The sequence below is a fragment of the Electrona antarctica genome (genome assembly GCF_951216825.1).
Source record: "Electrona antarctica genome assembly, contig: scaffold_180, whole genome shotgun sequence".
Taxonomy (NCBI): Eukaryota; Metazoa; Chordata; class Actinopteri; order Myctophiformes; family Myctophidae; genus Electrona; species Electrona antarctica.
This window is the reverse complement of record NW_027638734.1, coordinates 156842-171423: the sequence shown is the minus strand read 5'-3', so window position 1 is coordinate 171423 and position 14582 is coordinate 156842. Positions and strand designations below refer to the sequence as shown.

General features: G+C 46.9%; 1 protein-coding gene across 1 annotated transcript; it reads left to right on the top strand.

The window, feature by feature from the left end:
- Window positions 1-602: 602 nt before the first annotated feature.
- htr1fa (5-hydroxytryptamine (serotonin) receptor 1Fa) lies at window positions 603-3223 on the top strand (the record flags this gene model as incomplete). Its single annotated transcript, XM_079530675.1, has 2 exons — window positions 603-703; window positions 1993-3223. Exon 2 carries the CDS (start codon window positions 1994-1996, stop codon window positions 3221-3223), a length of 1230 nt encoding a protein of 409 aa, XP_079386801.1. The 5' UTR covers window positions 603-703; window position 1993.
- Window positions 3224-14582: the final 11359 nt, after the last annotated feature.

Sequence of the window (14582 nt, the reverse complement as noted above, 5' to 3'; positions counted from 1 at the left end):
CTCTCTCCTGCTCCTCTCTATCCTGGCTCCTCTCTCCTCTCTCCTGCTCCTCTCTCTCCTGGCTCCTCTCTCCTCTCTCCTGCTCCTCTCTCTCCTGGCTCCTCTCTCCTCTCTCCTGCTCCTCTCTCTCCTGGCTCCTCTCTCCTCTCTCCTGCTCCTCTCTATCCTGGCTCCTCTCTCCTCTCTCCTGCTCCTCTCTCTCCTGGCTCCTCTCTCCTCTCTCCTGCTCCTCTCTATCCTGGCTCCTCTCTCCTCTCTCCTGCTCCTCTCTCTCCTGGCTCCTCTCTCCTCTCTCCTGCTCCTCTCTCTCCTGGCTCCTCTCTCCTCTCTCCTGCTCCTCTCTCTCCTGGCTCCTCTCTCCTCTCTCCTGCTCCTCTCTCTCCTGGCTCCTCTCTCCTCTCTCCTGCTCCTCTCTCTCCTGGCTCCTCTCTCCTCTCTCCTGCTCCTCTCTATCCTGGCTCCTCTCTCCTCTCTCCTGCTCCTCTCTCTCCTGGCTCCTCTCTCCTCTCTCCTGCTCCTCTCTCTCCTGGCTCCTCTCTCCTCTCTCCTGCTCCTCTCTCTCCTGGCTACATGCAGCTTCCTGGGTGACGCAGGGTGTCCAGGGATGGCCGGACCTCCAGAGAGTGGACCGTGGATGGATCACAGCAGGCTGTGTGTCACAGACTGAAGCCACTACCAGAGGGACCGCTTTCAGCCTCAGCAGGTATAATATATTAATATATATAATACTGCACTGTACTGTAGGTCGGCACTGCGGCGGTTTTCACCCAGTGTTTAGTTGAAGATGGATAAAACATGATCATTAGGTATTGTTATATAAGGAGGATTTTATTTCTTCAAAAACAGTGTACACTGTACAGCATTTGTCATTTTTATGTGGACATGTCAACCAGTCCATTAACCCATTTTGGGCGGGAACCCCTTTTTGGTGTTTTTAACATTGTTATAATTTACCTATTGAAAAATAGCAGATCTACAAGCTACTCGGTGGCGCGCTACAAGCTTGTAGGTCTGCTATTTTTGAAAAATCGTGAAAATGTGGTGCAAATTTGGAATATATATTCTTTTCAGAACGAACGTTTTTAACTCAAATCTTTGCTTCTTGGGAGGTCCCTGGAACTACATATTTTCAGATGGGGGTCGGCGGCCAATTAGCTGAATGAAATCATGAATTTATAATTGTGCTGCGACTGTGCCAGTAAATGATTTGCAGCTGGATCACCATCCATCACCACCCACCAGGCAAACCAGGCATACTTAATGAACTGGTGGGCGTGCCCACATAAAAACAACATTTTCTTTTGGGGGGCGGGGGGTGGTGATGAGAGCACGGGGGGGGGGGGGGGGGGGGGCGTTCTTTTTCTCTGTCGATGGCGAAGGTGGAGTAGGCGAGAAATCCTCGTCGTCCGAGGCCATCGGAACGAATATATCGTTGTAGATAACGAAGGTATGTTTCGGCTGAGCTAAGTGTTTAGAATGCTTTGTAGCGAGCGGAAACGTATGCGTCGTTTCTGTGAAAAAACTGTGCATGAGTGCTGGAGAGCACGGCTGGGTTTAAATACCGTCCTTGATTAGCTTGGGAGGTGGAAGAAACCCTGAATACAAAGGGAAGACATCATTGCACATAACAACATAACAACCATCACTGTCATCTCATAATCACATGAAAAAACTGGAAAAAATACAAATATTACGACACATCTTTAAACTTAAACCCTCTATATAGAACTAATACTTGACCAGGGTGGGTTCTTAAACGTTACTTAAACATGTAACTGTAACTGTGTGCAACAACAACATTGTATGCAGTTCTGAGTGTAAAATGTCTCATGAGTTGAAGCCACATACTGTAACATTAAAAGCTGCAAATAATTTACTGGCACAGTCGCAGCACAATTATAAATTCATGATTTCATTTGATGCTATGAAAGGCATCATGAGCTTCCCCGGGCCGTGCTAATCCCCAGCCTTCTCCACCTCCTTCCTTTGCAGAATGGACTTTCCCAACTGCACCGAAGGGGGGTTCGCCACGAACAGCAGCAGCGGCAACGACACAGCGGAGGCCCCCGGAAACCCCCCGGCGGCGCAGGGCAAGATCCTTCTCACGCTGACCCTGTCGGTGCTGGCCGTCCTGACCACGATCATCAACTGCCTGGTCATCAGCGCCATCATCGTGACGCGCAAGCTGCACCACCCGGCCAACTACCTCATCTGCTCGCTGGCCGTGACCGACCTGCTGGTGGCCGTGCTGGTCATGCCCGTCAGCATCGTGTACATCCAGAAGGAGACGTGGGTGATGGGCTGGCTGGTGTGCACCGTCTGGCTGAGCGTGGACATCACGTGCTGCACGTGCTCCATCCTGCACCTGGCCGTCATCGCCCTCGACCGCTACCGGGCCATCACGGACGCCGTGGCGTACGCCCGCAAGCGCACCGGCGCCCGGGCCGGCGCCATGATCGGCGTGGTGTGGCTCCTGTCCGTGCTCATCTCCACGCCGCCCCTGCTGTGGCGGCACCACAGCGTGGACTCGCTGGAGGAGAACGAGTGCATCATCCGGCACCACCACGTGGCCTTCACCCTGTACACCACCCTGGGAGCCTTCTACCTCCCACTGCTGCTCATACTCATCCTGTACTACAAGATCTACCGGGCGGCGCAGACCCTCTACATGCGCCGGGAGGCCAGTCGGGCCAGCCGCCACTCCTGCATGGCCAGCAGCAACGGGAGCGCCATCCCCTCGGCGCACCCCGCCGGGGAGGGGCCTCGCAGCCCGGACCCCTGCATGAACCCCGCGGAGAAGTCGGACTCCACGGAGGAGCGCGAAAGGGACCGCGACCGTGACCGCGTGCGCGTGCGTGTCTCCAAGCCCGTCCGGAGGAAGTCCCACTGGAGCGAGTCGCGCCGCAGCGGCGCCGGCGGCGGCGGCGGCTCGCGACAGAGCCAGCTGTCCCAGGGGCCGAGGATCTCGGGCTCCAGGGAGCGCAAGGCGGCGTCCACGCTGGGGCTGATCCTGGGGGCCTTCGTGGTCTGCTGGCTGCCCTTCTTCATCAAGGAGGTGGTCGTCAACACCTGTGGCTCGTGTGACATCTCGATAGAGACGGCCGACTTCCTGACGTGGCTGGGTTACCTCAACTCGCTCATCAACCCTCTGATCTACACCATCTTCAATGAAGACTTCAAAAAAGCTTTCCAGAGAATGATGAGGTGCAACCATTACCTCTGATATATAACATTGAGCATAATGATACACACTCACGCACGCAGGCACGCACGCAGGCACGCACGCAGGCACGCACGCAGGCGCACACGCGCACGCACACACGCACACACACACAGACAGTGGAGTGGGTTCTGTATCTGAGAAAGTGATTTTATTAGTTGATGATTGATGTACACACATTCCCAGACTCTCCTGCAGTCTGAACAGAATTGGCTCAGCAAGGAGCTTGGCGGCCAAGTCCGCAACAGACTGGAACTCCTGTGTGTTGATTGGAGTGTGACACACACACACACACACACACACACACACACACACACACACACACACACACACACACACACACACACACACACACACACACACACACACAGTGACACACAGTGACACACACACACACACACAGACACACAAAGAGACACAAAACAGAGTGCTGCTGACCTTCTTTGGATGGGCTCTCTAGGTGTCAGCGAACAGGCCCACAACATGGCTTCCCTTCAAAATATAGCTGAACAAAATGTCACTCTTTTCAGCGTCCTTCTCAAAGCCCTGTTTAGTTCCGCTCAGCTAAGTATAAAAAAAAAAATCTGACTGAGAGCTGCTAGCTGAAATACAGATCAAGGCTGGAATGCAAGTTGTGACAGAAGGTTATTGTGGAGAATTGTTTACGCCTGTGACTAAAGGATGCTCCACAGAGACTGAAAGCAAAGCAAAGCAAAGTTCTTTGTTTACCCAGGGAAGTGGACTAAGCTCGAGATGCTTGTTTACAGCCACACCCTGCTCATAGAACATTTCATGGTAGGGGTTCAATGCCTTGCTCAAGGGCACTTAATTTTAACGTGCCGGTCCGGGGATTCGAACTGGCGACCTTCCGGTATCAAGACCGCTCCGCAAACCGTTCGGCCACCGCTGCCCCATAGAAACGGCAGAGAATAAAGCATGAGAAGAAGAACATTGCATTCATTAAACTTTGTTGACATGATATTTGATAGTGTGTTGATGTTGCGATACTTCCAGGGCGGATGTTACTCACTCGGCATATAAAAAAACAACTGAATACCGGAGACTGTATGGACTATATTCAAAACTCATGCTCAGTGATGGAACAAATATTGAAAAAATGTATGGAACCTACCCCAGATCTAGTGGTAGCCTAATAGCTCGCTGATGCTGTACCATAGAGATGGCATTAGCCAGGCAAAACTGTTATTTATTTAAAAAAAATGGACAATGTTTTAACTGTACTTAACATGTTTCATGACCTTGCAGCAAAGTCAATCCATTGTCATCGTGTTATATCTTTATTGAAATATATGACACCAACTATTTTTGTCCAATCCCTAAAAGATAATATTACCCTTGAATGTTTTGACAGTTAGCAATAATTGTTATATTTCTGTGCAACATCTCTGATCCATAAAAGCATATGGGTGACTCATTATGAAGCCTTTCTTGATTTCAGCATTTGAGAGAAATAGATCAGGGGCTCCATTTTCCTCACCGCTAAACCCCTTATCCCTAAACTTCTTTGCCTTTTTTTTTTACTATTTTGAAAAACATTTTTTAATACTTCAACTAGCCAATCTACATTGACACGTTGTGAGCTTGTAGACTGGCCATTTCAACTATTCAAAAATGTTTTGCAAAATAGTTAAAAGAAAGGCAAATAAGTTTATGGATAAGGGGTTTAGCGGTGACGAAAATGGAGTCCTAGGGCTCCATCTTGCGCCACCCTTATCCCTAAACTAATTCTTACCATTTTTTACTATTTTGAAAATCATTTTAAAATGGTTCAACTAGCCGATCTACATCTACACGTTGTGAGCTTGTAGATCGGCTATTTGAACTATTTTAAAAGGTTTTTTTAAATAGTAAAAAATGGCAAATTAGTTTAGGGATAAGGGATAAGGGATGGCGCAAGATATAGCCCTATGCCTACTCGGTAATGATGCAAGTAGCGTAATTAGGCTTCATCAGCCATGGGTTCTTATAATGAAAGGGGCCCGATCTGTACACGCAGGAAATCGGTTATTTGTCGGGTAATCTGGACCATTTGGGACGATTCTGGCACGGTTGGCCAAATATTTACCTAGTCATTCATCAGCAGCATCATATGTGCTGCAGAATGTGAAATAACTTTCATATCAGCACACACACACACACACACACACACACACACACACACACACACACACACACAAACAGTAACTATTAGAATAAAAGTATATTGCGAAAGTATAGTATAGTGCGATTTATTTGGGAGATCCGACAATCAGCCCGACTCGGCTACTCTGTGATTTGCATGCTGATCGAGTGTCAAGTCTATCGCTCGCTACTGTGGATTTATAGAGGGCTGGCTCTATGTGACCTTCATGGTGTTCAAGCGATTAGTCTTTTCTATTACATCCTGCCACTCCACCCATAGCTCTATTACATCCTGCATTACATCCTGCCACTCCACCCATAGCTCTATTACATCCTGCCTCTCCACCCATAGCTCTATTACATCCTGCCACTCCACCCATAGCCTTCTATTACATCCTGCCACTCCACCCATAGCCTTCTATTACATCCTGCCACTCCACCCATAGCTCTATTACATCCTGCCACTCCACCCATAGCTCTATTACATCCTGCCACTCCACCCATAGCTCTATTACATCCTGCCACTCCACCCATAGCTCTATTACATCCTGCCACTCCAACCATAGCTCTATTACATCCTGCCTCTCCACCCATAGCTCTATTACATCCTGCCTCTCCACCCATAGCCTTCTATTACATCCTGCCACTCCACCCATAGCTCTATTACATCCTGCCACTCCACCCATAGCTCTATTACATCCTGCCACTCCACCCATAGCTCTATTACATCCTGCCACTCCACCCATAGCCTTCTATTACATCCTGCCACTACACCCATAGCTCTATTACATCCTGCCACTCCACCCATAGCTCTATTACATCCTGCCACTCCACCCATAGCTCTATTACATCCTGCCACTCCACCCATAGCCTTCTATTACATCCTGCCTCTCCACCCATAGCTCTATTACATCCTGCCACTCCACCCATAGCTCTATTACATCCTGCCACTCCACCCATAGCTCTATTACATCCTGCCTCTCCACCCATAGCCTGCATAATGAATATGCACTAAAACATATTCATTCAAGTTCATGAATGAATATGTTCATCAAGAAAATAAAAACAAAGAATACAATACAAGGCCTGGGCCATGGCTCAGTGGTCCAGGCACCTTGGCTGGTAATCCAGTCTGGCAGTGTGCCGCGGGTTTGACTCCCGATCCCGACGGCCTTTACTGCATGTCTTCCCCCCCCATCTCTCTCCCCATTTCCTGTCAGCCTACTGTCTGTCCCTCCATAAAAAATATAAAATAAAGGCGAAAGCCACAAAAAAGAAACATTTAAAAAAAAAACAATACAATACAATACAATACAATACAATACAATACAATACAATACAAGGTATACATACAACTCCCACTCAAACACTTGGAATAGAACTCTGCTTTCTTCACATCCCGCAGAAAGCACACAATACAGCATGCTGTACGTCCTCCAATATCCTGTTTGTGGATAGAAATCTATCAGTAAAGCATAGCTGGAGGCTGTTCTATACCAGAGAGATGAGACATCAAACACACACCGCTGGCAGCACAGAATGCATTCCTGCTTTCTTGTCTTGCTTCCTGCCTGTTCATTTGTTTCTTTTCTCTCTCTCTCTCTCTCTCTCTCTCTTGTAGTGCTAGACAATAATACACATCCATACTATGAGGTCGTTTCCAATGCCGACCGTTGTTGGCATACTGTATGTGTGGAGGAGGAACTGATGCTGACGATTTCTGCTGAGATTGAGTAGAGTACTCTCTGTCATTTATGGGTAGGCACATTCTGACTCACACTTCACCCATGGGACCTTGCTATGCGTTAGTTACACGGTGAAATATTGCATCCTTTCGTTTAAAATGGGAAGACATATTCAATTCATTAGCATTACATTAAATTATTGGTCAATGGTTTGAAACTCAGAGCCATATTGCATAATATGGGTCATCGGGGGGGCAGCGCTATATGCGCTGGCAGATGGTTTATGTGGAAATGGATTCTTTTATGTGGAAATGGATTCTTTTATGTGGAAATGGATTATTTTATGTGGAAATGGATTCCGATGCCGGGTCATAAAGGTCGTCCCATTTTACAGTATGCTGAATGTGAAAGTTAAATGGAGTGAAGAGTTAAATGGATATTCCATCTGAAGTCTGGAGTGATGGCTCCCCATCATGATGGATCCCCATCATGGCTGAAGTCTGGAATGATGGCTCCCCATCTTGGCTGAAGTCTGGAGTGATGGCTCCCCATCATGGCTGAAGTCTGGAGTGATGGCTCCCCATCATGGCTGAAGTCTGGAATGATGGCTCCCCATGAAATGAAATTAAATGAAATGAAATCTATATTTACCCAGGGTATCTGGGCTAAGCTCAAGAACTTGTTTCCAGCCAGGCCCTGCTCATAGAACACATTTCATCGTAGTGGTTCAATGCCTTGTTCAAGGGCACTTCAGCGGTGGTAATTTTAACGTGTCGGACGGCTGATTCGAACTAGGAACCTTCCGGTATCAAGACCGCGCCGCTATCCGTTCGGCCACCGCTGCCACTTGGCTGAAGTCTGGAATGATGGCTCCCCATCATGGCTGAAGTCTGGAATGATGGCTCCCCATCATGGCTGAAGTCTGGAATGATGGCTCCCCATCTTGGCTGAAGTGGAGAATGCAGAATTTGCGCTGGATAAATTAAACTGCATTTCCTTCCCCTTCACTGGATAAATTAAACTGCATTTCCTTCCCCTTCACTGCCACAAAACAGGGAACAGTAAATTGTCGCTGTCAGGTGAAACACAAGGATATGTTTAGAAATAATTTGGGTAGTTATATATACAGTTGCACGCACGCACTCACGCACGCACGCACGCACGCACGCACGCACGCACGCACGCACGCACGCACGCACACACACACACACACACACACACACACACACACACACACACACACACACACACACACACACACACACACACACACACACACACACACACACACACACACACACAAAGCTCTTGTGAAGTAGTCTATGCATGGTGTATATAAATGCTGTATTTAGCTATTGTTAATTAATTTCATTGGTCAAATATTTATAAAAGCCACAGAGGCTTAACCACTTTGGCAACTGGCATCCCTATTTTGGCATATGGTATGGCAAGGCATAAAAAGGCAAAAAAAACAAAAACATTTTTCAATAGTTGTCAAAGAATAGCACATCTACAAGATCACAATGTGTCACACAAATAAATAAATAAAAAAGGTTAAATATATATCTTGTCAATTATTGTAACTTCATACTAATTTATACTCATTTATATTTTTCATTTCATTCATGCTTTGTAATGAGCAGTTTTGCACAACATTACACAATATTGACATGACTCGCATGCTGATTGGCTATAGTGTGCTCCAAAATGAGTAAATAAATCATATAGTGTCTAGAAAAATAAGTACTTGTCTAAGCGATTATTATACATGACGTTCTCCGGTGACCTTCATGACGTTCAGGACTAGGCCATATCCCAGCCCATATGGGGATGATCTTTACTACCAAGACGTCTTCACCAGTTGAAATAATATAGCTTATTCTGGGCCAGATCTGACTATATAGTTATGATGTGACTTAAGTCATATCTGGCCTCAATCAGACTCTCTCTGATTCATCCATGGGGATCATGTACGTCTTAGTGGATGTCTTAGTGGATGTTCTGGACCAGATCTGACTAGTCTTGGTTTGACTTGATCTGGACCACAATCGAGACGTCACCAGTTCATCCAGGTCCTGACCGTGCTTGCTGGATTATCTGGATAATCGGTCCCCTGAATATGAATGTAGAGGCAAGACTCTACTGGCTCATGTTCTGATGTTTAAGGAACAACATTTTGAGGGTCCTCGTGAGTCGTTACATACAGTATTGAATGTTTAAAAATGTGGGTTCACCTTGGCAGCAGCAAATGGCAGAAGAAGAAAATGTCGGAAGCATGAGTTCAAGTCCGTTGCTCTCCCCATGTCCCCCATATGGGGACTAGGTTGGCGGAGGGTGTGTAGAGCCCAGGATCACATTAGATAATTGACACAGGGGTGAAAAAATGGGTTACAAAATCGTGGGATAAAAGTTAAAGAAAAAAAAAGAAGAAAATGTCTATTTTTTCCGTGTTTACGGAGCCAGCACAGAACCAAACATTATCCTATATTTACAACAAATAACTCGTATACATTGTAGAGGCAAAGGGCCTTGTGATTATAAGGGCCTTGTGATTATAAGGGCCTTGTGATTATAAGGGCCTTGTGATTATAAGGGCCTTGTGATTATAAGGCAAAGGGTTCTGTGATTAAGGGTAACAGGTTTTGTAGGGTCCTGTTACACTTATAGCCCTTGCCTTTCTTCTTTGAACCCATGCATCTTCTAATAGGCTAATTAAAATGAGAGCATTTTCAAAGGGTGGTTAATTTGTTCCTTGTCAGCGTCTATCTGTTCTAGAAGCAAAGATAATAAGCAGTTCTATAAGCAAAGACAAACTTTTTTTTTTTAAATTAATTGCCAGGTGCGCTTTGTTCAGATAGTTCTGACAAGCATACTGTAATACCCAATTAATGCTCACTTGCTCAGACACATTGTGAGCTTGTACAGTAGGCGGTCTGCTATTTTTAATATGTATCGGGCTAAGGGAGTAATGCAAAACACTGATTGATTGATTGATTGATTGATTGATTGATTGATGGATGGATGGATGGATTGATGGTTGGATGGCTGGATTGATTGATTGATTGATTGATTGATTGATTGATTGATTGATTGATTGATGGGGTATGAAAGGGCCAAATGCCAGTATACTTTTAAACGTGCCTTGAAGTTTGTAATTGCCATATTTTTTAGACATGTGTGATTGTATTAAGTGTTTACGTTACGTTAGACTATCCCTTGCTGATTAAACCGTAAACATTTTACTCACACGTAACATGTTCCACCCTCCTCTTCGTTGTGATTTGATTGGTTAAACATCTTTAACACTTCCCAACTTACCTGTCCAATTGAAAAATAAATATATATATCATATTCACTTTTTTTGCCATTTCCGTTGAGGAAAGAACACATAGGCATACGCAAACGAAAATAAACATATTTCAAATTCTCTGCCTCCTAAGTGGCTTGCCTCCTTGCCTCGTTTTTAAAATCTTAAAGGACCACTTTACCACTTTTCAATATCTCTTCATATAATTGGTCCTCACTAATGTTCATGATAAAACACCCGACACCCGTCCACCAGTGACATCATCATTAGGCAGATTTTTTTTTAAACAAGATTTGTTTTAAAATATATTTAGATTTGTATTATCGCGAGAACGATGGCTTCAACTTTTACAACTGCAACTTTTCAGGAAAAGAAAGCCTGCCGTTTCTATTAGCTTGGATTCACCATCGATGATGTCACTGGTGGACGGGTTTCTGAACTGCCCACAGCCCTCCTATGAGACACAGACTGAGTAGGAAAAAATGGTGGTATTTTATCATGAACATTAGTTAGGACCAATTATAGGAAGAGAAGTTGAAAAGTGGTGAAGTGGTCCTTTAAACCCACACCCCAGCAGCAACCACCATTACAAAAAACAAAAAAAACAAAAAGGAAAATAATAATGACTAGAAATGCACTCTGAAAAAATAAGATCAAAATAAACTATTCATTCATTCACTTTCATGTTCACAGCCTGCTGCTTTGCTGGGGTATCTGATGATGCCTACATGGCTATATGGACAGTTGGACACCAAAGCATCTTCATATTGAACAAACACGGAGGTCTCATTAATTAATTACTTCTTCTTTGATGTTTATTTTTACTCATTATTAATTTATTATTAGTAGTATTATTATTCTACTTTGCAATAGACATACAAAGACAGGACACAAACCAGTTATTTATTGCTGTTTCCATCCAGACCCAAAGGTACAAGGATGCAAATGTAGCAGGCTATACGTATTACTGATGCTAAAACCCAGATTTAAAAATAAATAAATGTATTGTTACTTCTTTCCAAAAAGGTTGAATTACAGAGCAGGACAAAAATACATGGTTCTTCCAGGTTGGACTTCTGTTTGGGGTTATAAATAGGCCGAAACCTAGCTCTGGTCCATAGCCTTCTACTGCTTCTACCATTCTGCCCTGCAGTATAAGGCTATGGGACTTTCGGTTTTAAATCTCAAATCGAAATCAGACCAGCCTCTCAACAAAGGCGGGTTGTGTCAATAGAAAGCCTACTTTCCTTAGTGGATGCACTCTGAGCCCCCCCACCACACGTATAAACGGTTATTTTGGCCAGAAAGGGATTTCTTTTCACCGGAGGAAAAATATTCTCTATGAGGCAGTTCTCTGGGCAATATCAGTAGAGGGCGCAGCGGAGTAACTAAAAGTATTTTTTTCCCGGTGGAAACAAAATCCCTTTTTGGCCAAAAAGTACTGTTTATACGTGTGGTGGGGGGCTCAGAGTGCATCCACTAAGGAAAGTAGGCTTTCTATTGACACGACCCGCCTTTGTATTGGTGAGTAGGTCAAACGTTCGTGAGATTTCCACTAAAGAGGAGAGGCTGGTCTGATTTCGATTTGAGATTTAAAACCATAGCCTTATACTGCAGGGCAGAATTGTAGAAGCAGTAGAAGGCTATGGACCAGAGCAAGCCGAAACCTATGTGTTTTTTCCAACAAAAGTCTCCTCTTTGATTGTTTGACAGAGAAACACAGCCTCGCTGTGAATGGAATCACTGTGCTATAAATTGCTATGACGTTTCTATGAACTGTCCATTAGGTTTTCTAGACGGGCTGCCCCCCCTTGTCCAAGTCTGCCATAGGCCTATATTTTATCGCCAACTGCATTCTGACTTATACGGCCGTGCACGTGTCCAGCACCAAACCCAGTTCATGCAAGTTATTGCATGAACCTGTCTAGTTCCCATCTGGGAGTCTGTCAGGTTCATTAGCCCATTCTGGACGGCATTAAGCATTATGTTATACTTTAGCTATTGAAAAATAGCAGACCTACAAGCTCATAGCGCGGCACCGAGTGCCGCGCTACGAGCTTGTAGATCTGCTATTTTTTGATAAATCGTGAAAATGTGGCGCAATTCTTCGAGTATATATTCTTTCAGAGCGAATGTTTTTAACTCAAATCTTTGCTTCTGGGGTGGGTCCCTGGAACAACATATTTTCAGATGGGGGTCGGCGGTCAATTTAATATATTTTTTGGGGGTCCTCGACATGACAATGTTTGAGAACGACTGACATAGAAACATGTTTTTTTCAGAAAATTGATTTGTAGAATCCTCCTCAGGGTCTAAAGGGGTTAAAGAAGAAGGAGAAGGCTGTGCAGGAAGACATAATAGCCTCAGAAACCACTGGGGAGACGTTTCCTTCACAATACTGTGTTTCTGCCTGACTGGCCGTCTGTCTAACCTATACCTCCCCTTCCCTCCAGCACCAGAGAGACCTATACCTCCCCTTCCCCCTCCAGCACCAGAGAGACCTATACCTCCCCTTCCCTCCAGCACCAGAGAGACCTATACCTCCCCTTCCCCCTCCAGCACCAGAGAGACCTATACCTCCCCTTCCCCCTCCAGCACCAGAGAGACCTATACCTCCCCTTCCCTCCAGCACCAGAGAGACCTATACCTCCCCTTCCCCCTCCAGCACCAGAGAGACCTATACCTCCCCTTCCCCCTCCAGCACCAGAGAGACCTATACCTCCCCTTCCCTCCAGCACCAGAGAGACCTATAGCTCCCCTTCCCTCCAGCACCAGAGAGACCTATACCTCCCCTTCCCTCCAGCACCAGAGAGACCTATACCTCCCCTTCCCTCCAGCACCAGAGAGACCTATACCTCCCCTTCCCTCCATACCTATACCTCCCCTTCCCTCCAGCACCAGAGAGACCTATATCTCCCCTTCCCTCCAGCACCAGAGAGACCTATACCTCCCCTTCCCTCCAGCACCAGAGAGACCTATACCTCCCCTTCCCTCCAGCACCAGAGAGACCTATACCTCCCCTTCCCTCCAGCACCAGAGAGACCTATACCTCCCCTTCCCTCTAGCACCAGAGAGACCTATACCTCCCCTTCCCTCCAGCACCAGAGAGACCTATACCTCCCCTTCCCTCCAGCACCAGAGAGACCTATACCTCCCCTTCCCTCCAGCACCAGAGAGACCTATAGCTCCCCTTCCCTCCAGCACCAGAGAGACCTATACCTCCCCTTCCCCCTCCAGCACCAGAGAGACCTATAGCTCCCCTTCCCTCCAGCACCAGAGAGACCTATACCTCCCCTTCCCCCTCCAGCACCAGAGAGACCTATACCTCCCCTTCCCTCCAGCACCAGAGACCTATACCTCCCCTTCCCTCCAGCACCAGAGAGACCTATACCTCCCCTTCCCTCCAGCACCAGAGAGACCTATACCTCCCCTTCCCCCTCCAGCACCAGAGAGACCTATACCTCCCCTTCCCCCTCCAGCACCAGAGAGACCTATACCTCCCCTTCCCCCTCCAGCACCAGAGAGAGATATACCTCCCCTTCCCTCCAGCACCAGAGAGACCTATACCTCCCCTTCCCTCCAGCACCAGAGAGACCTATACCTCCCCTTCCCTCCAGCACCAGAGAGACCTATACCTCCCCTTCCCTCCAGCACCAGAGAGACCTATACCTCCCCTTCCCTCCAGCACCAGAGAGACCTATACCTCCCCTTCCCTCCAGCACCAGAGAGACCTATACCTCCCATTCCCTCCAGCACCAGAGAGACCTATACCTCCCCTTCCCTCCAGCACCAGAGAGACCTATAGCTCCCCTTCCCTCCAGCACCAGAGAGACCTATACCTCCCCTTCCCTCCAGCACCAGAGAGACCTATACCTCCCCTTCCCTCCAGCACCAGAGAGACCTATACCTCCCCTTCCCTCCAGCACCAGAGAGACCTATAGCTCCCCTTCCCTCCAGCACCAGAGACCTATACCTCCCCTTCCCCCTCCAGCACCAGAGAGACCTATAGCTCCCCTTCCCTCCAGCACCAGAGACCTATACCTCCCCTTCCCCCTCCAGCACCAGAGAGACCTATACCTCCCCTTCCCCCTCCAGCACCAGAGAGACCTATACCTCCCCTTCCCCCTCCAGCACCAGAGAGACCTATACCTCCCCTTCCCCCTCCAGCACCAGAGAGACCTATACCTCCCCTTCCCTCCAGCACCAGAGAGACCTATACCTCCCCTTC